General features: G+C 43.9%; 1 protein-coding gene across 2 annotated transcripts in view; it reads right to left on the bottom strand.

Annotated features, from left to right (window-relative positions):
• LOC122406535 (zinc finger protein squeeze-like) overlaps positions 1–27,013 on the bottom strand; it is a 284,687-nt gene that overhangs the window by 146,988 nt on the left and 110,686 nt on the right. For both annotated transcript variants that reach the window (XM_043412042.1, XM_043412050.1), the window contains exons 3-4: positions 20,172–20,261; positions 319–484 (exon numbers count right to left, since the gene is read on the bottom strand). In XM_043412042.1, the coding sequence (XP_043267977.1) occupies positions 319–484; positions 20,172–20,261 (256 nt within the window). The remainder of the gene's footprint in view (positions 1–318; positions 485–20,171; positions 20,262–27,013) is intronic.

The following is a 27,013-nucleotide window of genomic DNA, read 5'->3' as shown; positions in this document are numbered from 1 at the left end:
CTCGCAGCGAAGAAGAATACGGAATTCTGGTGCCGGAATTCCGAATACTTACGACTTATCGCTCGTGTCTATCGAGAAGGCGCGACCTGTGCGCTGTGCGCTAGGCTTTTTACGTGCGGATTTCTGTGTCGATGTATTTATCCGTGCATAGGATCGTCGTTCAAATCGCGTCGTGATACATACGCTATCTTCCATGCACCAACTTCAGACCTCTGACCTTTATTTTCTCTAAACCGAGCTACGACCATTCGCTCCGGTCTCTCTCTCTCTCTCTCTCTATGGAATTACGTTGTGGATTTAATTTTCACGTTAACTCACCGGTAGATGCGCAGAGCGGGGGCGGCGTGGGCGTTGTCGAAGGCGAGGGAATTCTCCTAGCTGTGGTAATTAATGCCGCTGCTGGACTGTAACGAGGCACCTGCAGTACCACCGGAGTCTTCACCGACAGGTCCACGGGTTCAAGCTGTACCGGAGGTCCCGCCGCCTGTTCGATTAAAAAAAAAATCCACTCAATTTTAACAAATACATTTGACAAATTATTCTTCTTAAAACGATGCTGATTCTTCATAAACTCGTTTGGAATTGAGAAAGTAAAGAAACTGCCCAGAATTTACGTGTGATAAAAAACGCACAAGAACTTTGAGTCGACTAACGCAAAGTCGCGGGTTGATTCTCCGGAACGCTGCTTAATGCTAAAAAACATTGATTCAATACATAGTTATGTGGTGAGAAGACTGGACTGTAAACAGCTTATTTTTTATTTTTCTAGTGTCTACATGAGATATCAGATCTCAATTCCGTGAAGATTCTCGGCTTCGTATTCAGTATTTATATTGTATAGAAAATGCATGACGCGGAGGACTACGTATCAGTAATACGAGTGATGGGACGCCGCGTTTCTTTCTGACGTACAAAGCGCACATGACGGAGACGAAGAAGAAGAAGAAGAAGTAGAAGAAGAACCGTGCATAATACCTAATGAGCCTATCTACGTAATAACGCGTAATTGCCTCGAGCGTGCTCGATCCCCGTCGATAATTCTAAGCACGTCTCCCTGCTCTGTACACGCTCGGTTGAACTTATGGGGAAAGGCCATAACGTATATACCGAGATTATTATACATACACTCGGCCTATCATCTGCCACACGACTTTTAATAACATTATTATTTCGAGACACACTATCCCTTTTGCATCTTTCTTGTCGCACCTTTCTCTCGTATCGAATTAGTAAGACGATTATTCCGGTTCGGAAAGAAATGCGATAAAAAATGTTGAGCATCGTCGTGTTTTGGAGTTTATGCGAGGGAAAAAGTGGTTTCCAATCGCTAACAAATTCGTTTCGATTGAACGAATTTCGAGACCGGCCCGATCGGTTATTCGGTATCAACCCGCCCGCCTCCCTCTTTCCTCTCTTTCTATCTCGTGGCTCCCATCCTTGCGCCGCGTGTTTGTCGGACCACCATGGAACCTTTCCACTTTTTCACCTGCAGCTCCTCGCGCTGATCCCTCCGGGAATATCGCGTCGATTTTTCTTTTTGTTAGCTGTGACACCGCACCCGACCAACAGGTACTCGCGAACGACGTCGCAACTTCCTCGTTGGGAACCAACGCACATTTGTGTCGAGGAGCCCGAAGCCTCGAGAAATCAAACGAGATCGTTCCCTTTTCACGAGAACTTACTCTTCCCTCCTCCTCCTCCTTCTTCTTTTTCTTCTTTGGGAACAGGGTAAGCGATAAGCAGGTTTGAGAGCTTACGGAAGACACGATTGACCATACGGCCGATCATTTCGTCAAGTGTGATTTCATCTTGTTCTCGATCTGACTTATTCGATCAGGAGGTATAACGGAAACGGCCATACGCGATTTGAATCCCTGACACGTTCGTTCCGTTTCTCGTTATAGAGGCCAAACCAAGTACATTTGTGAAATGATGATCGAGACGAGAGGTAACGGAAAACAAACGACTCAATTCCGGATAACAAGAGATGTTTATGACGCCCATCATGAACATCTTTATTCGGCATAGCCTCCTGCTCTCGTGGCTCGTTATTCTCGTTAACAAACTCCGACGTCGATTTGGCTGTTAAGGCAGAGATCCACGAAACTGATACGACCTCCTCTTTACACGTGTATGAAAAAAGCAAATGGAGGAAGAATTATCAGGCGTTTCAGAGCGATGCTGCTTTTTCTTGTGCCTTTGCAAAAGCTCGAGCTAACTTTTTTCCAGGAAAAATGATAGTTTGACTACAAGTCAATATGAAAATACGTCGCATGCACAGCGCTGCGCCAACGTTCACTGAAAGTTTCAATTAAGCAATCTGAAGCTCTCGGCTTTGTGAGTGGTCACAAAAATGCGATTTAATAATACAGCCGGTAAGTCCACCTCACGTGTGCGATCGAAATTCGAGCCGTATCATCGATTGCAATTTTATGGTAATAAGGATCAGATCCGATCTGTGAATCCCAAAACCGTGGAAAATGTGAGAGGATTTCACAGAGAAACCGACGGCATTATGGGCCGGGAATCGATACGGAAACGGCTCTTTTACCGGTACATTTAATCCGGTTTCGGTATTTCTGCCACTGCGCATGCATTCCGCTTTCTATAAATACTTACCACTCACAATCGATATATGTTTTAACTCGTACAAGATTATTATGGAAACTGCGTCATTGTAGAGCACAGAAAATTCGGTAGTCACTTATCGAGTTATTCTCCATTTCCGAAATCGTCCAATAATTTATTCTGAGTAAGTTTTTGGCCTCACGGAGTCATTTTTCAGTGTCGTAACCTCTAACAGTGTAAAAAAGTATTGGATTTTGTTGAAGAGAATTGAAAACTTTACGCTGCATGGCAGCAGTGCAAGCTTCGGCGTCGTTTAGGCTTTGGAAAGCTTTTCAGCGTTGAGTTTCAGGCGTGTAAATCGGCTTAGGGTTGAACGAATTAAATGTAGCTAGCAAAGAGAAACTTTGTCGTTGGTAACGCTGCTCCAGTGGAGTGGTATTCCTCCTAAATGTATTAATGCGGGATAGAAACTCATGTGGAGATAAATTTCGAGGGAGATCAAAGAGGTTCGGAGAGGATGCGGAGCGGTACGAGAATACATTGCGAATTGCAATTAATAGCGCGGAACAATAAATACAATGAGATATAAAAAGTGAAACGAACAGTGCGTCTATGTGACTAATGGCTCAATAAAGGCGTATAAAAGAGATTGCCATTAAGAAGTATGAAAGCGTCTCATTCGTGGATTGTATATAATACAGCGGAGGCCAGTGATGAGGAGCATCTCATCATGGGAAAACTCGGTCGAACTTGTCATTGATCGAGCGAGTAGGAAACGCGGCCGGAGATGAAGGAGCAAAGCAAAAGAAGATGAAGAAGAAAGAGAAGAAGAAGAGGATGGGAAGGCGGCGGTGGAGGGAAGATAGTACATTTCCTTGCTCGTTTTCTGTGCACCCACGCTCCAGAGAGCGATCTCATCCGCTATGAAAATATGAATAAACGAGGCCGGGAGGGCGTGCTCTCTGCCGCAAAGTCATCCCCTTTGTAAAGCCTTAGTTGCGAGTATTCTCTACCGCGGAGCTCCTAAGTCTTATGTGCATAAGAATATGCGATCCGGTATGAGTGCGCACGCCACAGAAAAGGGGCCCAACCCTTTGCGAATAAAGAGAGCTGCTCCGCTGAGGAAGATCAAAGCTGGCGCGTGAAGGAAAGTACTCTCGAGCAGCTGTTTTACTTATTCGTATGTATGTGCTCGGGTGATATGCACATGTACGTGAAAGTGCAATGGATATTGCACTGCTTGTGCATACATACGTTCGCACACAAACTGCGGTGGCGTATTAGACAAATTCTAAATATAGTTGACGCATAGAGGAGACTAGGACCGCGTGACTTGCTTAAGAAATGGGTAATTAGATCGTAATTAAAATTTACGCGAATTTCTTTCCTCTATTTTTCGTCGCATACAATTATCGGCTGCTCATACGTGCTTCGTATCATGGGATCGTGTGAAATTATCTTCACATTCTCAACATTCGTGCACCGCGTTTGTTTACTTTTCCTTTGAAAAGACTGTAGGTTCATTGATTTTTGTAGGAACAGCAATAATTCATCTTTTTTATCAAAGCAAAAGGAGACCTCTGATGACATGACGCTGTTCGTCGGATCAACAATTCGTATCCGACGAAATGGAATTTATCGATTGAACGAAACTTTTCTTAATTCAAAACGCTGTTTTTATTTTAGCAAGTTATGCTGCAACTTTTTAACTCGACACAAAGGTTTGCTGAATCAAAAACTTCCCTTTCCCAGTGCACCGAAGTTCTAACACAGTTTTTGGCTCTCTGCTGTCGTTTACTACACAATTTCCCAATCAACAGACTGCCACTGGGACATTTTCATTTTCGCATCTTTCATTATAAACTCCTACACAAATCTCCAACTTTAACATCAAAATTACGAAAATTATCTTGTGTCCGCTCGATGTATTGGAAAATACAGTGCATCGATTACCAGTCGGACGAACCTAATACTGAACAGAATAATATTTCCAGCATCTTCTTTCGAGGTGGCAGCTGTAATGTATCTGTACCAAGGCATCATAACTTTCATACTCAAACTGGCGGCATGTCCGGAATGAAGTGGATTATACACAGCTCGTATGGTAACCAGTATACTTAGGGAGGACGCAATACGTTACGAGCGTCATGAAGCGAAGAGAAAGAGACGGAGATAAATCACAATGTTCATTCCCGACGATCGAGGCGCCGCCTCGATCCATCGCAACACATGTGCTCCTCGATTTCAATTGAGTCTATAAATCAAATCGCGTCCTTTCCATCGCAACATGCAAATCCATAACGAAAAAAAATGATTTTTCCATATGCCGGGGTTTGACTTTTAGCCAGATTCTGCAATTAGCATCATATTTATGCAGCGCGCACGATCGATAAGGAAATATCGCATACGAGTAGCAGAATCAATGGATTTGTAGTACCAAGTGTGCGTATTCGAAAGCTGTAGAGAAGTACTTCGATGGTACGTACACAGAGAAAAAAGATTGGAATTGTGCTTGAACAGTTGTGTGAGGGAAGAAATCAATGTAAAATAAGACTGTAAGATAATGTACTGTGATTTTCGATGATGAAGCAATTTCGATGATCGTGCAAATCGCGCGCGCACGATGGCGAAACAAAACAAAATAATGAAAAGGAATGACATGCTGCTGACTTTTGATCTTTTGATACGCAAAATTCATGCTAATTAGTTAACCGATCGTTCTCAACGTGAATTAATCGTTCTTAAAGAGCAGCCCGAGTGTCGATCAAAATGTGAAAGTGAAATATACGGTAGGTGAATTTCAATATTCCTTACGTATAACTTTTCATTTTTTGTTTCGTTCTCTATTTACAGAATACGATGATAAGTGATTGATGTACGGGATCGAGAATTGGAAAGGATGAATTCACGGGTGTTGGTCGATCGTGAGAAATCTCGTGCAGCATAAATCGAACATCGAGGGGGCAACGACTAAAAAATATCTGGAAAATAGTTTGTAAAATGATAGAAAAAAAGTAAAAAAGGTGGTGTAAATACGTACGTAGGAAAGACGCGGAAGGCTCTAATTATATGGGCTGTACTCTGAGAGCATTCAGCGGTGGTTACTAGAGGCTGGAAACGCTACTGCGAGAGACCACGGAAGCGAACGGTGGTGTACGAGCGAAGGAGCGAGTCTTCGCCTCTTTTCTCGCGTAACAACTCCATTAACACGTTCTTCGATCTAATTACGTGCGGTCAGCGAAGATATAATCGTTGTTCTGTCTGTGCAAGCTGTACATCGCGCTTCTTCGTTTACGCGGGCTGCTGAACGCATTTTATTTATCAAAAAGCCAGACGAAAATATCGAAGCAAATAAAGGAAAAGTTATTCGTGGTAAAAATGAGGACGATTTAAAGTATTGTGCGAAGCTAAATGTTCCGCAGTGCTCGGCGGAAGAATAATACGGCGAATAAAAGGGGCAGACCGTTTTACATTGTTTTCTCTAAGATTTTTTGATAACTTTATTTTAACGGATATAAATTCACCGGTAGGCGCAGCGATTATCGTGATAATTGCGTGGAGAAATGAGGCTCATCAGCTTTAGTGGAAGGGATATTATTTCGGGCCAATTAAATTTCTTTTCATCGCATAGAAAGAAGGGGCAAACTCGCACGGTTCGAGGCGTATAGCAATAATATTTAATGGTCGACAAATATTTTTTTGTGCACGACGCGTTTCGCGTCGGTCGGCATTAAAATCAACGAAAATAATGATCCGTTATTAGAGCGAGTCGGTGTTTCAACGGGGGCTTCGAGATTAAGCACATATCTGGGGGGAGAAGGAATAAGGCGAGAGAAAATATATAAGGAAGAAGATATAGAATTGTGCGTGGCGAAAGGGTCTTTCGAGATGTTTATAACTCTCGTCGAGAGAAATGTAATTGGCACGATTGAACCATTAAACATGTTTGGTGCATGCATACGCATGCGCTCGTTGACATGTAGCATGATGCGGCGGAGCCCTCGTATACTTTTGGTTAATCGTTGGTAGCTGAAAATATGACCGATAATAATAAAGCAGTCTCGTTTCATCAACCGAATCGATCGTGTTTTATTTTTTCTCAGAACCTTTCTCCTTATCTGTTCAAGTGTTTTAAGAGGTCGAATCAAGTTTGGGGATTGACCGGAGGCAGTGAAAGAGTTGTGAAGAAAGATTCATGTCTTTAGCAAACGTTAATTGGTATGTTCGTGCCCGTCTGATCGCAATCGATTGAGGAATTCTAACGCGTATCTTATACCGTGCTAAACTATTGAGATTTCCGGTAACGAACGCTCGTAAAAAAAAGCATATTCACATTTCATGATTGGCAAACGGAGGTTGAATCCTCTCGTACGAGTGTGTGTGTGTGCCCACAGGAAGATGTCTCTAAAGATAGTCCTTATCCGCGTGTATCGGAGCAAGCGTTTCCGGGTTCTTGACGTCGTCGACGTCCTCGCCGTCGTTGTTCTTATCTTTGTTGAGAATTCATTCAAATTTACCGTAACCTCGCACTAGTTGACTTGTAGAACGTTACGCACGACTTCTAAATCGTATATCACTCCAAATATATACACCGGGATGTACACGTACCAGCGATTCATGAGGCAAAACCAGTTTGATAAAAGAAAATTCAATAAAAAAAAAAAAAAAAAAACGAAATACATGAACTCTGCGGTCCTCGAGGAAATAAAAATTAGCAAGAAAACAGCCTAAGAGAATAAATATTAAATCGAGAAATGCATACATGAGGAAACTTCTTCCTCGCAGCAACCCTGATAGTATAAGAAAAATGAAGAAGGTCGAGGGAGACTCTGTGTGTGTGCGTGTGTGTGAGAAAGAGAGAGATACTAGACGATTGCGAGAAATCTCATTGATGCAGGTTGTGCGAAAAGTTTATTCTTTTGCGCCGTGAAAAGATCTGCGGCATCGGAACTAATGGGGAAATATAGAGATATGCCTCGGGAACAACGGTAAGCCACATTGCGCCTATGGAGAGCCTCTCTATTCTCGATATCTAATATACTATATAGGTATATGTATAATTCATAGGTATATTGGATAAAAGAGAGAAGAACTACCGATCGAAGAGACGATCGGGTGGCGAGAGAGGTGCGCTTTATCGTGCCGAAGGCTTTTTCACTGTAGCGGTGTCCCTTCAGAGGATCCCGTTAAGGCGGCTCCTTCGCCTTCTATAACCGCGCGCGCTGTGGGACTTCTGTTTTCTGCCGCGTGACCACGAGCGAAAGACATCACATCGTATACGGTGCAAGCAGCAGCAGCAACAGCAGCAGCAGCAGCAGCAGGAGCAGGAGCAGGAGCAGGAGGAGCAGAGGAGCGAGACAAACCGAACGGACAATGTGTTTGTATCGAGCGTAAAGTGGAAATGACATTTGAGCCACTGACTGTACGTACACGCTTGGAAATATATATCTATACGGATATCAAAGTTCCGTGCATCGAGGTTTTCTACTTCTGTACAGTTGTACGCAAGAATTGAAAGAAGCGTATGCCCCTTGGCGTGTAGCCAACGCGTGATAGAAAGAGAGACAATGGAAGGGAAGAAGGAGCAGAACGAAGAAGCTGGATCGGCTCGTTATCGCTAGCTCAGGACCCTTCTTAGCGAGGGAGACCCAGGAGTCTGATGTCGCTGGCTTCAAGCTTCGATGTGGAACCCGAGTAGAAGAGCTCGTGAACTCTCGTGACCGGACGAGCTCGATGTTGTATCCTTTATCCGCACGTGTATACACGGGGATATATATATGACGACGAGCCGCCACGGGAGCACCTGATCCCTCAAGAAATCGTGGTTACAATTACAAGGTGCAGAAGCCCGATAACCAGAGAAATATTCAGTGGCACTCCCAGCAGCTATATTTACATTCGATATTTCATTGGTGTGAGAAAAAGTATTTTGATGAGTCGATGCATGCTATTTATCGTCGGGGCATGATATAGCATATCGGTTTAAATTTCCGAAATTGTGTGATGATGACGAAAAAAATGTTGATCGAACAAATAAATCTCTCAATTTTCTGTCCATCAATAAAAAGATTCTTTATTCGTCGACCTCTTGATCCTGCACCGATGTTAAACGATCCATCAAAAGTACGAGAGGGCGTGGACGTCTCGGATTACTACATCGCGCCTGCACTCCCATATCGGCCATGACAGCTCTGATGGTGTGATAGAAACATCACGATAACCGAAGATTCTTCGATCCCGCGCCACGTTACGGAACAGCACACTCGTGTCACTATGAGAATTTACTCGGGCACGCTTTCACGATGCTCTCTTAATGACGGGCGTTAAAGGGGCACTTTTAATTCTTTTGTTCGTACGCGGTCTACCGATACGCCTCCCTGTGTGTAGGAGTATCCGTGTGTATAAATACGAAGTGAATTCCACCGAGTTCAAAGCACAATACACAGTAGTGCGTCTCTGTCGGTTGATGGAAATATCGGCATTGTACTCCAAGAGGGCAAAGAGTCGATGCTTGACGGATTCGATCAGCATCGTGTATGCTCTTTTGCTACCGCGCGTATGTGTGTGCATGTGCCTTTCTTTCATCATTTGTTTTATGCTCCTTCCCGTATACGCTCGCCGAGTGAATGCTGCTTTCTTTAGAAGCGCAATAATTGATTAGCCTCCAGTGAATATAGAGAATCACTTACACTCAATGATAATGATATTAAGCCTCGAATTAAGAGACGAAGCGAGATGTTTGTGCGTGCAAGTGTGGTACGTGTACGCAAAGTGACTTGCACCTCTCTTCGATGAGGATGATGATCAGTCGGTAATTTCCCCATCGAGGAGAACTCCCGGGGGAGATCAGAGAGCGAGAAATGATGATCGCGTTCTATATATTTATTTTCCCACAGCGACCGAACAAAACCTCATTTTTTATCATTTGCATGGTGGCTCAAATGCTTCGAATCGTTGCTTCATATTTTTATTTTACAATTTTTTAACATTGGACATTCGCTTGATCTCTTGTGGGATAAAAAGATAAACGTTGTGGCGTGAGCCCATGTACGAACTCTTTCTTAGACTATATTCTTACGTAGAATCTCGTTCTTCCCCAAATTCACGTTTAATTATCGCCCAAGGCGAGAGACCGACCAAGGATAAATTCGTTTCAAAGCATTCTCTTGAGCTTTGCGCTCCGTGTGTGATTCATTTTTTATTTCATCGCCGCGCGTCATTTGGACTCGAGAACCGTGTTGATCCTAATGAATGGTTGTACCAGTTCTTTTCGGATCGTAGGTACATGCGAGAGATCGGATCGCGGCTTCCCCTTATTCTTTTCTACATATGCTATGCGTATAGGAGAAAAAACGCTATTTACGATTCGTAGATTTGATGGGGATCTTTAAGAAATTTCGCACGAACTTATTCACCGACTGAAAAACGTTCGTATAAAAACGAACGCCCATGCACGTGAATTATACAAAAGCAATTCTCAATCGTTATAATGAAAGGACCTAAAATGGAAATAAACGAGAGCATGCCTCGTTCACCACACGGAGAGAATTAAATTTGAAAAATTATCGTCCAATAACGATAGTGCGGTGACGAGCTGCAATTCATCATATTATTATGGGAAAGAAATTGAATTTTCCTATTCAAAAAATAATACTCATTGTCCTCAGTAGAAACGTTTAACGGAGTATTTAGTAAATTTTGACGTCACCGTGAATTTTACCACGCTGTACTGTCAAAATTTTCATACGAATGTTTATGCTAGGATGCGGCCTATTTCCCCATTATTTTTATACGCTTAGCCCCTTTGTGTGTACCGTTTCAGTGTGCTACGAAATTCGGAAAGGAGTGATCGACACCTGCGTTAGGGCAAAGACATTTTACCGTGATGCACCGCAAACTTCATGCACAAAACTTTTTGTAAATTTAAGTATACGGACCGTAAATTTCACTATCTGCAGTATTAACTATTATGAAACTGAAAATTTCGCGAAATAGTGAGAATTTAACAGTGTGTTACTGGAGTAAATATTTTTCGTCAACTTGTCCCCGCAGTCAAATACATCCGGTAAATTTTACAGTGAATATCACGCTAAATATTACCGTTCTCCGTACACAAACGAAAAAGGGAGATGCACGGAGCAGCGATGAATGCAGCGTTCCTAATTGTCATTCGATGACGTTGAAGGAAACGAAGATAAAGAACATGCGACAACGACCGTCGCGTTTTATCGCGGCGCATCCGTAATAATCGGATTCTTACAACGGGACATTTCATATCCGCGAGTGGATTCTGATTCGCGTTCCGGTCCAATTCACATCCCCCCGCGATACAGCGGTGATATAACTGGTCCATCGCGGAGCTTCAAGGTGGTCGAATCTCTCAATCCGAAGAGCGCAATTCGCATCGAGCAACTGTTACACGGCTGCGGGTCATTGCCACAAGATTGAATTAGACTTCGCGATTATATGGCCCTGAGTACGTGATTATAAAAGAAATATGAATTAAAAATTTTTTCTCGATGAACCGGAGTACAAAGAATGTAGTAAATTATTGGTTGCAAGCTTTATACACACGGCCAGAAGATTCTTCCGTGGATACTGTAGAAAATAAATGCTACTGTTTCTTTAAGCAGTTATTCCTCGGCCTACCTGACTGGGCACGGGTTTAACGATTTAACATGGGAAAGAGGGGAGCTTTAATTCGCTACCCATTCAACCTGATCTCGTACGATATGATGCTCTTTTTATTGCTTATTAATTTCCCAGAAAGCATGAAAATTTGATTTAAAGCAATGTTTATTCGAGTTGAATGATTCAGGGCTCTGAGAAGAGACCGCGTTTAATTGGGGAGAGAAAAGTGTTTGCGATACGAAATCCGTGTCTCATTTCGTAAGGAGCGATTCAATCTGTATTAATTCTCGATTTATCTCGCACGCCCGATCAGAAAAAGCGCGAAATTCATTCTCCGAAGAGATCCGGCGATTAGACGCGTAAATTAATTTGACAGGAATAAGGCTCTGCGGTGTATCGCTTCTAAATTGGTTGATCAACGCGGTCGCAGTCGGTGGTGAAAAAGTGAGAGTCACTCGTCGCTGTATCGTTTAATCTCTGAATCGGCTCGTCTCAATTTACAGAATCACGCCCTGAACTCCTTTCGAGTCCTGTCGCCAATTACGTTACTTTTTTCACGATAATCGTCGTTGAACCAAAGTTGATTAATGACATCTTCTCCTTGTACAGTGTCATTCAACCTTGGAAGATCGCAACCCAATATACGTTGGCATCGAATTCAAACGAAACTATATTTCAAGTGAAGAAAATACACACTTTAAAGAGAACCACGCAGGAAGTGACATGCTAAATGAGAATCAAAAGATTCTTGTCCGTCAGTGGTCGTAAATTTGACAAGATTGTCATGAGGAAAGCAGCAAATAAGTGAACGCATCGGCGCACAATTGTTTCGTCTATCAGGTTTCTGTAATGACGGTCGTCAATGTCCGTTTATAAAGTTGACAGGTAACACCTCCTTTGATGAGTGACGGAGAGCCTTTTGGATGGGCAGACAGAGGGAAAGAGAGGGAAAGAGAGGGCGAGGTGAGGGATAGAAGAGTTGGAATTTTCACCGTTTCGTATAGGTGATGTGTTCAAGTAGTTTACCAGTTGTTGAATCGCCGCGTTATATAGAATCTTTCTTCTCTCGGTGAACCATAGCTTGATGCAACGTGTGTTTACGAGGCAAGGGGGCACGCTGTGCACAGAATCTTGGTTGAGAAGTGCATCATTGGACACGAAGAAGGGGGGGGGGGGAAGAAAGAAAGAAAGAGAGAGCGAGAGAGAGAGAGAGAGCGAGAGAGAGAAACCACACGATGATAAATCACGTCGGCCTTGCTTTTGCTGTACAGTCTCCGCCTTTCGTGGATGCGCAACGGGAGAGTGCACAGTTTCTATACGGTGCGAGTGCAACAGTCGTGCAATTTTACTTCCACAATAAACACGATCGCAACGAGCCTCGCCCAGAGTCTTTCGAAATAAAAAGAAAGTGATAATAAAACAAATTCTGTTACATTTATATCAATGGTATTATAAGCTCGAATTTCCGAGGAGGCTGCCACGTTCGAGATGAGCGAAGAGAAATCTATTGATGGATATCGTAACGGAGAGAAGCTGCTCGAGCAATGGAACGCAAACGAACACGTTTGCTAAACAATTATGAGTTCAATCCCTCTGAATAACTTTGATTTTCACTACTTACTTGTATACGTAAAAAATGCGAATGCGTTTTAACCTCCCTGCGATTTAAAGTTGCAATACACAGTAAAGTACTAAAATTGTAGTTAGCACGAAAGAAGTCTGTAGGAGCAGCGTGTAAAAGGTTCTTCTTGGCAAGCCCACGATGCACACCAGATGTTGCAAGCGAGAGAAGAAGACTGCAACTACTGACTCGACACGTTTCTCGGGCACATTGAACGCACAATGAAAAAATGAAGGGAAGAAAAAATTGACGTATTTTACCCGTGCTCTCTGCCACTTCCGGGTGCGGACAGAGGCCTCGGAATCCGCAGATGTTTGTATCCTGTTGCCGTTTGAATTTGTCGAAAAAACAATTGAGCAGTTACGTAAATGCGCTAATTTGAATTTGGAGGATTTTGTAGAACGTTCAACAGTATTTAGATCGACAGCAGCGTTGTTTAAACGCAACTCCAAACTTCCGGTTCGATATAATACATTTTCATGGACCAAACACAATGTTCTCGATAATAAAATCTATTTATAGATAGAACGGAGATATTTTCTAAGCATGAGAAAAGTGCCTCTCCTATATCCGCGTGAATTCTCAGTCATTCTCGTGGCCATAGAAGAAGCATAAGAACGTGGGCTCTTTCTGTTAAGAATATTTCATATCTGTAAAGAATCGATGAGGAATGAAAGAAAAATCCCTCAGGAGCTGGGATATATCGAGATGAGCTATAGAGTTGAAATATAAACGAGAGAAAGAAGCGAGAGGATCCGTGTGGGTCGCGTGTGAATCGACAAAGGATCACGCCTTCGCGAATCTCGATACATACCAGCCAAAACATGCACTTATTGTATGAGAAACCGCACACACGGATGTAGATGGAGGAACGTAGGAAAACTGAAGATTCGCGCAATATAATGCAAGTGCGCCCGCGCGCTCGCGAGATCCGCACAATCGAAAAGAAGGAGCGAGAGGAACATGCTTCTTGATTTTTCCTAAAGGCATGATGCTGCTGAGATGGAGGATATCGAGGGGCGCTCGCTGGCAGCCTCGCCGACGGCCTTCCTTCTATATATACGCAAGAACCGCCCGCGAAGCCAAGACTCACCTCTCCATTGTCCCTCTACGAGATCGAGACGAGAGCAGGACGTCCGTGTGTATGCGAGTGTGTTTGTTACGAGGAAGAAAGAAGGCGAAAAAAGGCCGAAGAAAGAAAGAGAGAAGGAGAGAAAAGGTGGAATACCCAGCGCGTCTGTCTCTCGGCGCTGCCACACCTCGCACGAGATTCACCTTCTTCGATCACCCGCTCCTCTCAAGCTGACGGTGTGTGCAAAATAAATGTAAATTCACGGACGCCGCTTCAACGGACAACGCCTTTCTCTCTTGCTCTCTCTCTCTCTCTCTTTCTCTCCACACTCGCGTCGATTCTTCTCGCGACTTTTCTATCCGTGCGTGTGTGTGTGTGTGTGTGTGTGTGTGTGTGTGTGTGTGTGTGTGTGTCGGTATGTGTGTTTTAGCTTCGACGTGACGTCGGCGTCTCAGAGAATCCGACGTGAAAAAGAGAGAAATCTTGGACAGAGGGAACTCTCTCACGAGGGGTCTCACGGATTACGAATCGCGACGCGTAGGAACGCAAAAGATAGACGGAAACGAGGAAGACCCCACAACGATTTATCGACAAATTTGGTGAATCCTTTCGATTCTTTATGATTCACTAAAATAGCTTTGTAAAATGCTAGCTCTGGGGGTTGAAAACCGGGGTAATTTTGTAGGCGGAATCAAGGATTGACTCAACGCGGCTCGAGGAGAGAAAATCTGATTGTGAGAAGGAATTTTCCCGATGTCCCGGAAGCGTTTGAGACTCAAGCCCTCGCGGCGATGCTTAAAATATTTAAAGCAATTTACATACATAGACTTAACACAGGCCGCGAGAGAGCTTCACCATGAAATCTCGCACTTGTATCCAGGATCCTGCATTCGTAGCCATTCGGTTCAGAGTTCGAAGTCTGTAGCTGAGCTCCTTCCACACTGGGACAATCTCAAAGCGTGTTCAACACAAGGAGAAGACTCTCAGCACATTGGAGCCAGAGATTTCTACGATTTTCACGTGAAAGTACAAGCGGCCACGTATATGCGAGCTCGCATCGGCGAGAGATGCGTACACGTACAATACAGACGCGAGATTCTGCTGGCGTAAGAGAGTGCAGAGTGCGCGTTTACGATACGCGGTTGACCTACGACCCCGTGAACGTTGAGCCGCGTTGGGGCTGCCGCGAGTGCTGCAGAAAGATTTTACTTCTCGAGTCGTGGCAATCCTCGAGGTCCAGGACCGCTGTGTATGTGAGCGTAAAAACGAAAGAGAGAGAGAGATGAGGAGAGGAGAGAAAGATAGAGAATAACATTTCGCTATATAATAGCGAGAAACGTTTACCAGAGTCCAAGGAGACTCTTCGTCGGTTGCTGGAACGACTGGGTGAGCTCTCTTGGACACGGGGCGTACGCTTCATATCTTATTATATACTACGGCAGTTATCCAGCACGGTAGGTATAGCTCGCTTCCTCGCTCGTTGTCATTCCCGTTATCGCAGTGCGGTGATCACAAGCGCAAATGCACAAAATATATTATACACCGGTCATCATCTCGACAATTTAACAAAATGTGGGAAGAACGCTCTTAACCGAAGCGTCTTGGATAACGCTACGAACCCTATCCTTAAAACAGCGCTCACTTTTCCAACACTTCCATCAGTTATTTCCCCATCTATTCGACGCCAATAATAATACACATGAACGTGCTTGATAACCCGTTTCATTCGAGGCAAATGAGTCGTGAATGCGCACAGGAAAAACGGTGTCGAAGATTTCGGCTCGACAGAAAACATGATCCGATGTAACGGAAGATATCCGACTGCATTGCCGCGTTTAAAACCAGAAAATCCAGCACTATTTGCGAAGCTTGTAAAATCGACGGTAAACCGCCGAGGGATTACAATCGAGCTGATACTGGGGATGATCCGTATTGAAAGTATCCGCGCGCTCGTCGTTACGAAGTTCAATGATCCACTGAACGATCGAATTCCTCATTGTTTTAGTCACGATCGATTTGTCGTTCGTTACGAATCAGTAGCAGGCGTATCCATAACAGAAAAAACAGGTGGTCCATCGGCATTGCATTAATGCCTGAACTATCATAAACATTTATCCCGCTGATGGTTTGGTACGTGTACCAGGAAAAGAGTCGGCGAAACGTTTGCAATACGGCGGGAGCAACGAGCGAGAGGATACTTACTGTAAGAATTCTAGAGGCCGTTTTCCGGGGAAGGAGCTATTGCTTCCACGTCCCAGCAGGGTATATAGCTGTGCGCTTGCAAGGTCTGTGTGTACAAACGCAAGAGGAAAATACATCTCGAAGCAGTGAGGAAGCTCAAGAATCGCTCGTGCCCGTGTTGTATTCGCCTTTTCTACCCGGCGAATATCACGAGTGCCTTTGAGATTCCTTTTAATTAGCAACCATCCTTATTCCTCTTGCCTCTTTCACTGTTTCTCCGATAACGCATCCACCAAGGACAGAACGTACTGTACGAGTGGAAGCTTAATGGTCTCGAAGCACTGCGATTCTTCCAGCCTCGTGCTACGAGACAAACACACTCGTTTGATTCGAACGAAGATCGAGTCATCCGAAACGATAAGTTTTCCAATAAACTCACCACTTTTCCATCCATTGGTATGCCTAAACAGCTTTGGATACCAAAACATTCAAGATGCATCGATTACAATGTTCGAATGAATCAGTCGATTTTTCCTACCGCCGTGCCAATCATACTCTTCCTCCTCGAACGTATAAAAAAAAAAACTGTTGAAGCAATCCATAAAAGTCAGCTATGATTTAAAAGTGTTCCCCTCAGTTGCTTCCTTAGTAGGGGAATTGGATTATATAGTAGCAATTTCGTGGCCATTAAATTCTCTCTATTGAATATAACGTTTTCTCGAAAACAATCAGTTCTCCCTCTCTCTCTCTCTCTCTCTCTCTCTCTCTCTCTCTCTCTCTCTCTCTCTCTCTCTCTCTCTCTCTCTCTCTCTCTCTAATTTCTGCAAATGGTCATTTGCGATGGTTAGAATGGTCAGCAGGTTGCACACAGTGTGCCGGTGTTTGACCGCAGTGATCAGCCCTCTCACTCTCGTGCACTTCCTCTCCTTTTCTCACTCTTCTCTGTATCCTTCCTTCTCGGTGTTTATACTCCCCGCGATCCCACAGTCTGTCCAAACGTTTTCCTTTAACGGACAGTGCACGCGGACACCCGTGGCGAGAGTAGCGCGAATAAGCGCCCCGATCAACGAGTAGAGAATATACCCTAAGCTGAGCACGAGTGTGCGTCCGTGTTTGCTTACCGGTGTAGGCGCAAAGTCTGGCTTTACATTGGGAGGGAAAGACAGAGAGGGTTAGTCATAGACGCGACGAAAAAGTGAGACAAAGAAAAGCACGTATACGAAATATACAAGAATTATAAAGAGAGAAATAAATAAAGTGGTCGAATACAAAATAGAGAAGAAGAAGAAGAATGCGCCAATGCCGACTGTATCCGTTGATGTTGCTTCTGAGCTAGGCGACTCGGAATTCCAACTATCGGAAGCAATCGCGAAATGGTCAGGCAATAATTTAGAAGTAGTAGGTAGAGAATCCTCGCCCGCTGCTGCCGCCGCCAACGCCGCGGGCTCTTCTTCGTTTGCAATCCTCGAGAACTATACTGTGTTCCTCGTCGTTTGGGTAGATCGGCACTGTGTACGGGAAACCGCGAGCGCTATCGAAGCATAATAGTACAGAAGCCGTTGCTGCGAGGCCGTTGGACAGAGGACCGATGAATCGAGCTTCGGTCGTAGTGGACCTGAAAATTACAGCCGTTAAAAATGAGGGTTTCAAATCCATACTTTCCACTCTTTTAGAAGACACTAAGAGAACGGCCGAGCAAAAATTCTAAGAAAAATTCTGGTGTCCGGACGGATGCTGCAGACGTCAAATATTGATGGATCGTTTCGTATTATTGTGCTGAAGGAAAACCCGGCCGAGTCGCCAGTGAATTAAGCTTGTCGACGAATAAAATTACTCCTAATTCTCCACAAAGTTTGTTTGAATTGAATGAAAAATGAATTGAACGAAAGGTGAATAAGGCGATGGGAACACGAGATGAAAGAGACATCAAGGAAGCGTCTAGGAATCTGAGAAGTACAAATTAAACGCCCAGTCTGACTATTACAGGTTTACTCCACTATGGCTTTAGCTACCCCCGTGTCTGCATACTTGAGACGGCAAAGACTCATCGCCGAGCAATTGTAATGGCATATTCCCACAGGGACCACACCCCGGCGCACAGAGGAATAATACCACATGGCGCATACAACAAAACGTGCATTACTATGTGCCCACACGTCGACGTTTCGAATAGATTGAGAGAGGCACTCTTCGCGAGGCCGGAGTTGTATCTTTAACTCTCGCAGCCGCGTCTCTCGGTGATAATACGTAATGGTAGAGAGGTCGCAGAGACAGGTAGGTGTAGCATGCGAACCTACGGTATAATGTAGCGAATCGAATGAGAATAAGGAAGGAAGACAAGACGAAGAGGATGCCACACATGGGATCGGTAGACCCGTGTTGAAGAAGCAGCCCAAGATTGTTGAGAATACGATATTCGAGAGGAGGAGAGACGAAAGCTCAAATAAAGAATTACGAAAGAGGGATGATGATCGAGATTAGCTCCAATTGCTTCTGCACAGTACTGAGTTATACTCGGCGAGAAGGAGGGTAGTTGTACGTGTGTGTACGTCTCTCTCTCTCTCTCTCTCTCTCTCTCTTTGCATACACAGCACGGATATGGGAACACCACTCTGTGAATCGATACTGGATCGAGGAGTGATACGTCGAGGGTACTGCTTTGGTGCGGTCTCTGATGCTGGACTGCACTCTCTTTCTTTCTCTCTCTCTCTCTCTCTCTCTGTCTCTCTCGGTACAAGAGCAAAGAGAGGAGTCTGAGAAGCTCGAGCAGTGGCATCGATCCCGAGACTGCCGGGCGCGGACTAGCTCACGGGCTGCTCGCGCTCCTCTGGCCGTTAATGAGTCATGTTTAATTGGCGTGGGAAGCCTGCGGGTATATAAGTCTACACAACTACGGGTAACGGAATCCCGGGGCTCTTCCCCCGCGGTACCTGCAGTTGATGCGCACTGGGATCTAGTCTACAGGTATCCGTAGGTTAGCTTCATGTGAATAACGATATATTCACCTAGGCCCATACCGTGTGTACGTACGCGAAACAAACGTACGTATATGCTCGATGTGGGTACTGCACTCGCACCCAGGAACGAAGCAAGACGGGAATAGAAGAGAGGAGAGAGTGAGAGGAAGAGAAAGAGAATGGCAGAAAGAGCAAGAGACGAAGGAATCTTGGAAGAAACGGTCTTGGGATTCTGTGATGCAAAGGTGGACACGGTCAATGTCGCCGCTACGTTATATACATGCACAGACCGTGAGCCCTTTGAGCTTCGTTGATTCTTCATGGTTGTCGCGTTTCATGCACCGTTGCTCAACTATTCGAAGATTCTATCGTCGATTTAGTGGGAGAGAAGATTTTATTCAAATTTACGCGAGTGCATTGACGAAGAGATGGGAGAAAGAGAAAGCAAGGAGAGACACCTCTCTACGTGCGTTCTTATAGAGCCATCGAAAATTCCGAAGAATCAAGGAATTCGAGATTATAAGAAACTTCAACGAATATCATCCTTGACCCCTCACTGATCGTTTAGTTGTCCTAGTTCCGATTACGTGGACCTCTTCCCAATTAAATTTTTAAGCTTTATGCATAGAAATGTGTATCAACCTTGAGACCAGGTAGGTGCAGGGCTCAAGGCCAAGTAGCTATGAGAGAAAATAAGATTCATATCGATTAGATCTTTGTAACTACCGCGATGAAACTTCTTTACATAGGGGAACCTCGAGTGTAGCAGTGCATGTGCTGCGAGACGTGGGCGTGCTTAATATCCATAAAGAATGCTCCAACTCGACGAGATATCACACCCAGCTTGCCCATGCGTGATATTTTATGTATGCATTCACCGTTATACACTGGAATATTTACGAATAAAGCTGATAAACAGTAGGATTGCCGAATTCCATTGTGGCATATTGTGGATCGTAGTTGTGGCAGCACTTTTCTGAAGAATTTTATCAAAGTATCTAGGAAATAATCACCACCCAGAGAGTGCGGATATGCAGATGTTACGACGAAAATCCACAAGGTGAAGGTTCAACGACGATGTCACTTGAGTGATGAAAAATTTATAACGAGCTAAGTCGTCGCAGTACGAAGATAAACTCACCTCCCTAGACCTCGGGGCCCCCAGGATACAGGGGCTGTCCGGGCGGCGGGGCGCACTGGCCCACCGCTTGCTCGAGAGCTCGCTCTCCTCCTGGAATAAAAAAAAGTACACGTTTAGCTTGTGAATCGAGATTAAAAGAATGCTTTTATCAAATATCTTAGCTCGGAGAGGAGATCGTAACGGAGTCTTTTCTAATGACACCAACATTCATTCATGCCCATGATATTTGACGAAGCGACGAATGTAGCTCGTGGAGAATCCGGGAGTTGGGCTTTCAGCTGCTTACTTCACTGGCACGTTAATGAATCAATTAGTCGTGTGTCCTATGAGACGAAGCGCAAGAGTGAGTTCTCGTGCTACACACTGGAGCGTCTTTTTCTTTCCCCGTAGAGGGCACAAACACGCCGAGGAGTTCTGCTGCTACCGTGTGGCGTGTGTTCTTGAGAGACCAAAGAGCGAACACCCGCACCAACAGAGCAACGGATATGGTTGGATGTAAGAGTCAACACGGAGGGTTCCTGGTGGGTGCGATGCTGATGGTGTCATGGCGGAATAATTAAGATCGCATCTTGGCACGGTGTCAACGGAGATTGTCGCGGCCTGCCCGGACTCGCCATCGCGGTGTCTCGCTCTTTACGAGCAAACTCTTCACGAGAGATTGAAATGTCTATGCGCACAGCGAAACATTTGTGTGTACGTAAGTGTGGGCATTTGGAGGAACTGGTAGCGAGAAGCGGGGAATTATCCCTTAAGAGCCGGACCACATATACATTCTCGGGTTCTCTTTTATTATGCCAGCAGACCGACTTGGCTGCACGCGAGCATAGTTATTAAAACGTTAAAACAATTATATGCCAGGGACACAGACACGAGTCCTGTGACGCAAGCCTCATCTCTACATAAGCGGACGTATAATAATTACTCTGCGACTTTTTGCAACTGGTAAAAACACAGGGCTCGTAATGCTCAAATTGCTTCTATAAGCAAAACGGACCACCGGCGAATACAACGCGATAAATCGATTGCGGAATATGTCATAGATGACTAATTCCATATTTTCGTTCAGCAGTAAACTGTTTAAAGGGGTCACCCCGTATGGCAGCCGGATTTTTCGGAATTTTTCCAAGATTTATTTGGGACGAGGAAAAAAACTTAGATTTTTTAAATTTCAAGGGTTTATGTATTGGCATTTCAACTCTATGAAAGAATTTTTTAACTCTGATATCTCGGGATAATCTGAGATCAAAAAGCCAAAGAGCATTTTGATTTTTAAAACCGTGGCTACCACCTGAACTAAAATTATACAGAAAAATTAAAAATTTAATGATTTTCGCACTTTGAAATGTTTTGAAGATTAAAATCGTATGGTTGAACGTACGAGTCTTCAATTTTTAATATTTCTGTATGATTTTAGTTCAGGCCATAGTTCACAAATCTTTTTTGATCTCAGATAAAGCAATCCCTCGGAATCGTGGAGACGACGGAGACACATGTGAGTTCCTCTAGAGTAGTTTAACATCGAATCTTCCGGAGATATCAAAGTTTAAAAATTCTACCATAAAGTAGAAATATCAATAAATAAATCCGTCAAATTTCAAAAGTCTATGTTTTTTTCCTTGCCGCGAAAAAATCACGAAAAAATCCCAAAGAATCCGGCTGCCACGCGGAGCGAAGCCCTTAAGTGTATTCCGATTCCGACACTGCTCGCAAGTTTTTTATTTCTCATTCTTATTTTTTGTCTAATTGCGAGAAACATTTCCGCATCGTTATGAAAGAGAATCACGGTCATTTTTCAAATCGGTTGTGTACAAATGGATGAATGCAAAATACGTGATATTATTCGTTATTTTCAAAGATCGTCTGCACCGTACGCTCTTAACTCATACGCCGAATACTCTCGGTGCGATATCCCATGATCTCTGATATTACACATGTATAAATATAGTAATTCATTCACGTTAGTACGTATAGTTAGAATTATTACGCAGCTCGAGTGCAACCGAAGTAACGCCTACTTTCGCCAGATTTCTCCTATTTTCCGTAATGCACCGGGGGATTACATTTGAAATTGATTCGGCCACGTTAGGAGCTCGCATTTGGTCGGAGGGATAAAAAGAAGGAGAGAAAGAGACGCCAGGGTCTATCGTAAAGTACGTATGTCTACGAGAGGTTAGACTGCAAGGCTACGAAGGAGAGCGCAATCACGTTTCGCGTCAAAATATCCCCAGCATGCACGAACGCCAGCCACTAATGATTTCATAAAGCTCCTCGATACGATTCGACAAGGAAGTTATTATAACGCGATGTCTATTACACTCGATCTATAACGTGTAAATAATGCAGCAGATATTTCGTAGCTGTTTTTGCGATTCATCCCATAATGCGTTTATTGCATCGAGTGCGTATATATATTGTAAAATATGGATGATAAATACGAGAAAAAATAGCAAAGACGCGGTGAAATCTGCACGCACTTGGATATTGAATTCTGTGGCTGCTGACTTCTTCACTCCCGAGTTTTTCTCACGCCCGTCACGATTTTCCTTGCGTCCAATTCGCGCTCATTATTTTATGACTTTTTGCGTAAAACGAGAGGTCGTGTGTATTCCACGGAAAATAGCGAATGTTATTCGAGTCCGTACTATTGAATAATGAATCATCTAACGGGCGAGTATATGCTGGGTTAGTTAAACCATCGAGACGTATAAGTACGTACAGTTTGAATTCAACTTGCCACTTGAGAAGAAAGCAGCTACTTGTTAATTTTTAACTGTTCCCAGGTTCTCTCGTAATTGTACAAGAAACGTCATCGGCTCGTTGCCTCTATTTTTTTCACCTTTAATTCGTTTTTCCTAAGCAGTAATGACGAGTCGTAATAAAATATCCGCGAGAGCTCATGCAAAGTCGAATACGCGACTGGTTAACTCGGTTGGAGTCTTTTCGTCAATAATAACACTGCTGACAGAGCTGGTCGAAAGTATTAAACCGAGGATTTTACACCGAAGGTATTGAGTTTCCGAGTGCGGCGATCCAATGTACCGCACTTGACGAACTTAACCGTAAAGATGAGTATATTTCGTATGAGCAACATCAGGTGGATATTACTTTTGGAGTAGAAATTAAAGCCGACTGTAGACGAAGCCGATGCAATGAAATTTCACGCAGACCCAAACACACGGAAGCTGCGTTTTCGCGAATAAACGTCGCGTCAACATACAAACATATAGGCCTCTCGAAATTGTGTAGAAAAACAGAAAAAATAGATACAGCGAACAGTGGCGATAGCCATGGAAATTTCCGAGGGAAAATGAAACAAAAAAAAAATAGTTCGAGCTTCGTTACTTTCGATCCATCATTTTTCATTTACACTCGTATATACATACTCATCTTTTTCTATACTTTCCCACGGAACATATGCCTCTTTCGTTAATCCAGAAAGCACAAAGAGACGAGAGAGTCGTTAATGGTTGAGGACTTTTAAAAACTCGAGCATCCTAATGGATATTCTAACGCTTTACGCGCTCGCAAGCACCCGCGCGCGTAATCCGTATAACCAGGCAGTTCTGTGTTGCTCTCTTGCAGAGCAGTCATAAATTATGACTCGGGATCATAAAAACATGACTATGAAAATGATTTGCGACGCGGCGTAGCCAAACGCATATATAGCTATACGTGTACACGGGATATATACGCGCGGGCGCGTGTTATATTCGCAGACGCCTAGGGCCGAGTCCGAAAGAAAACATGATGGGCTATAGCTATGGCTACATGCTTCAAATGGTATCGAGCCTCGATATTACCGGCGCTGGTTCATGCTCCCTGGTAATACTATTTCCCGTGTGTAATACAGCTCTGCACCACTTCGTATTTTCGAGAAATCGAGCAACGAGCACAAGCCTATCTTTGCCTCGGTAGCAGCGTGTCTTAATACATACGAAACTTCGTGAAAGCAATAATATCCTGTAATGAGAAATGAGAATATGAGCTTGCGAAACTTTTGCGCGTGCATATCAGCACGAAATATTTATAATCCTAATATTAATTGTGCAACGAAAACTATAACACGAACGTGATGGGCATTGCCGTCGAATGAGAGGGCTAGAGTGTCCGATTAGAAAGGCCACTTCACATCATGCTGTCCGCGTGTGCGTGCGTGCATGTGCTTTTCTCCCGTCTCTGCTGGTCTTACGCGGAACCGATTATCTCTGGAGGAAGCCATGTAGATAGTCTTGAGTTTTTCTCCTCTATCCATCGAACCAATTGTTTGTAACGCGCGGTACTCAATTACATAATTCTTAACTGTTCAACAAGTTGCTATTCGCATTAAGCAAGAAGGAACTATCTCGCGTTATAGAGACGACACGGACGTGGCAAAGTGTACAGCAATCGCCCTCAGGCGACGATACAATATTGCTGGTATTTCATAATTGTTTGTTTATCGAAAAATTTGACGAGTCGTTGGACGGAATGTATGAGAGGGACGAATCTACGCGGAGATTATTTTGTTCGAATAGGATTTTCAGGTTTTTCATATTTCTGCGGTCATAATTCCAATTGAAAGCAAATTCAATTGACTGTGTCTAATTCGGAAAAAAATATTCCTGCGTAATCTTGTTTGGAGCCAGTTTTTTTTTTCAATTGAAAACAGGTGCGTGTCTTGTTGAATGTGTCATTAAAATATTTAAATGAAAATATAAAAAGTTGCGTATGCCAGAGCGTTAAGGTTACGCTTTACTTTTCTTACTGCCCCCTTCTTGTATATATATTTATACTTGTAACGAAGTATAAGTGCTGCTGAAATGTTCCATCGCGAAACTTTACAACGTATATTCGTGCGAGTATCTCCCCATATCTATACAATCGGTAAAAAGTGTGATTGCCGTTTTCGGAGAAGCGATCGAGACGATGGAAAAAAGAAGGAAAAACGCTCCGGTAGAAAAGAAGGGCCACGCGGACGGGTTTCTCGATGAGTTTCTATTACACTGATCGAACGATATCGACGGGTGGTCTCGCCGATATTCTTGTACATATTCCTTTACGAGAAGCAAATAAGCCCAATTTTTTCAACTTCATTCCTGCAATTGGCCTTAACAAGACACCATTCAATCGAAGTCGCGATAATTGAGATCGAAACTTTACGATTTTACGAATGCGCTACCATTATATCGAGTTTCTCGACTCGTTCGATGATCCTAACGCGGATCGCTTTGGAGCGAAGCATATGCTTGCTGTATACACTCGTGAAGTAGCGAAATTCCACTCGGTAGTATCGGAAAAGGCAAACAGAGAGCTCGGGAGTAATGACATTCGTTAAAATAACTCGAACCAATGGACCGAAAAGCTTCCTCTCGCGGGAGTTTCGATATCGTTGACGATTACGTTTTTTTTCTCATTCCCTCCGGTGAGCAACGCTGCTACCGGTTTTTTTTTATCGCGTCGTCGCTACAACGAAATCACCGGCGGGTCGCCAAAGCCTAAGTACCTCGATGCTCTCCCCGAGGCAAGCGCGAGTCTCGCGCATCTTTTTTCTTTCCTCTTTGGCTCTCATCAGGATGAGAATCATTCAATTAGCAGTGGCGCACGGATCGCTGGTGGACCTCTCACGCTTCCTCCCTCAGACCGGTCAATAAATTCGTCAAAAACTCGTCGATGGTCCATAACTCTTGGCTATGGTCCAAGCGCAATTAGAACGTGAAACTGTAGCGATCTCAAACTGTCCTTTGCCAATATTCGACGTCTCATTTTATTCCAGGATCATCTGCGTGTATAAATGTAGCTACCTGAACTCTGGCAATCATTATACCCGCGTGTTTCCATGAAATAATTGAGCAGTTTATTTTAACGTGAGTTTTTTGGGCTTCCGAGCTTTTCCATCCGGGAACGGAAACAGCTCTGAAAGGTACAACGCGGTGGTCGCCCGAAGCACGAACATCTGCCCGAATTTAACTTTTATTTCTGGCAACTTTTTCGGCGTATCCATTTTAAAAAAGTCAATTGAAGCGCATCGAGAAGAAATGTGACGAGGACTTGATCCTTCACCGATCTATATTCACAGTATATCGATATATTAACTTTCTTTCCGCATGCTCCCGAGTATTGAGATAACAAAAAAGTCAGGCTCTCAAGAAATACAGAGCGGCACGAAAGAGGCTATTCCTATCGACTATATTCCATTAGCGTAGAATCGATTTAACGTTAAGTTTTGAGTTAAGTTAACCACGGGAAAGATCCTTTCGATAAGAAAATTCAATATTATTGAATAAGAGCCTCCAAAACGTGCGAAAAAAACATGATTCCAAGATTGCTAGACTCGCGCGGTGCGGCTGAATCTCAGTGGAAAATGGATGCAGCGGTGAAAGTGCTGCTTGCAGGGGAATTCACCGTGGCGTTTGCGCTTCATCGGCATGAGATGAGTTCTGTGCAAAAGCGGGAAAGAGCACGAGGAGAGCACGTTTGAATACGAAAGTGAGGGAGAGTGTAACGCGTTACGGAGTATAAGGAACGGGGGGGCTCGGACGCCAGAAAGCAACCTATGAATTGTAATTTATATCATCTGACCTGTAAATGTGTGTGCGAGTGTACGTGTTCAGTAAAGTGGAAAGAGGAGAGCAATCTGGTAAATCATGCAACCAGCCAGTGGCACGTGTTCCTTGGTTACATATTAGATTATATTTAATGGAGGATTTCGCTGGTACGGTTTGCGTTAGAACTGTCTCTGTTGATACAGAGACGGAGGATCTTCTCGGCATTTGGCGATAGAGTGATCTATCATTAGGACAACATGCATGTTGCGCTGTTCGAACAAGCCATTACTTTAGTAGGGTATGGAAGGAGCAATAAGT

The sequence above is a fragment of the Venturia canescens genome, chromosome 1 (genome assembly GCF_019457755.1).
Source record: "Venturia canescens isolate UGA chromosome 1, ASM1945775v1, whole genome shotgun sequence".
NCBI lineage: Eukaryota > Metazoa > Arthropoda > Insecta > Hymenoptera > Ichneumonidae > Venturia > Venturia canescens.
This window is presented reverse-complemented; position numbering and strand designations above follow the sequence as displayed.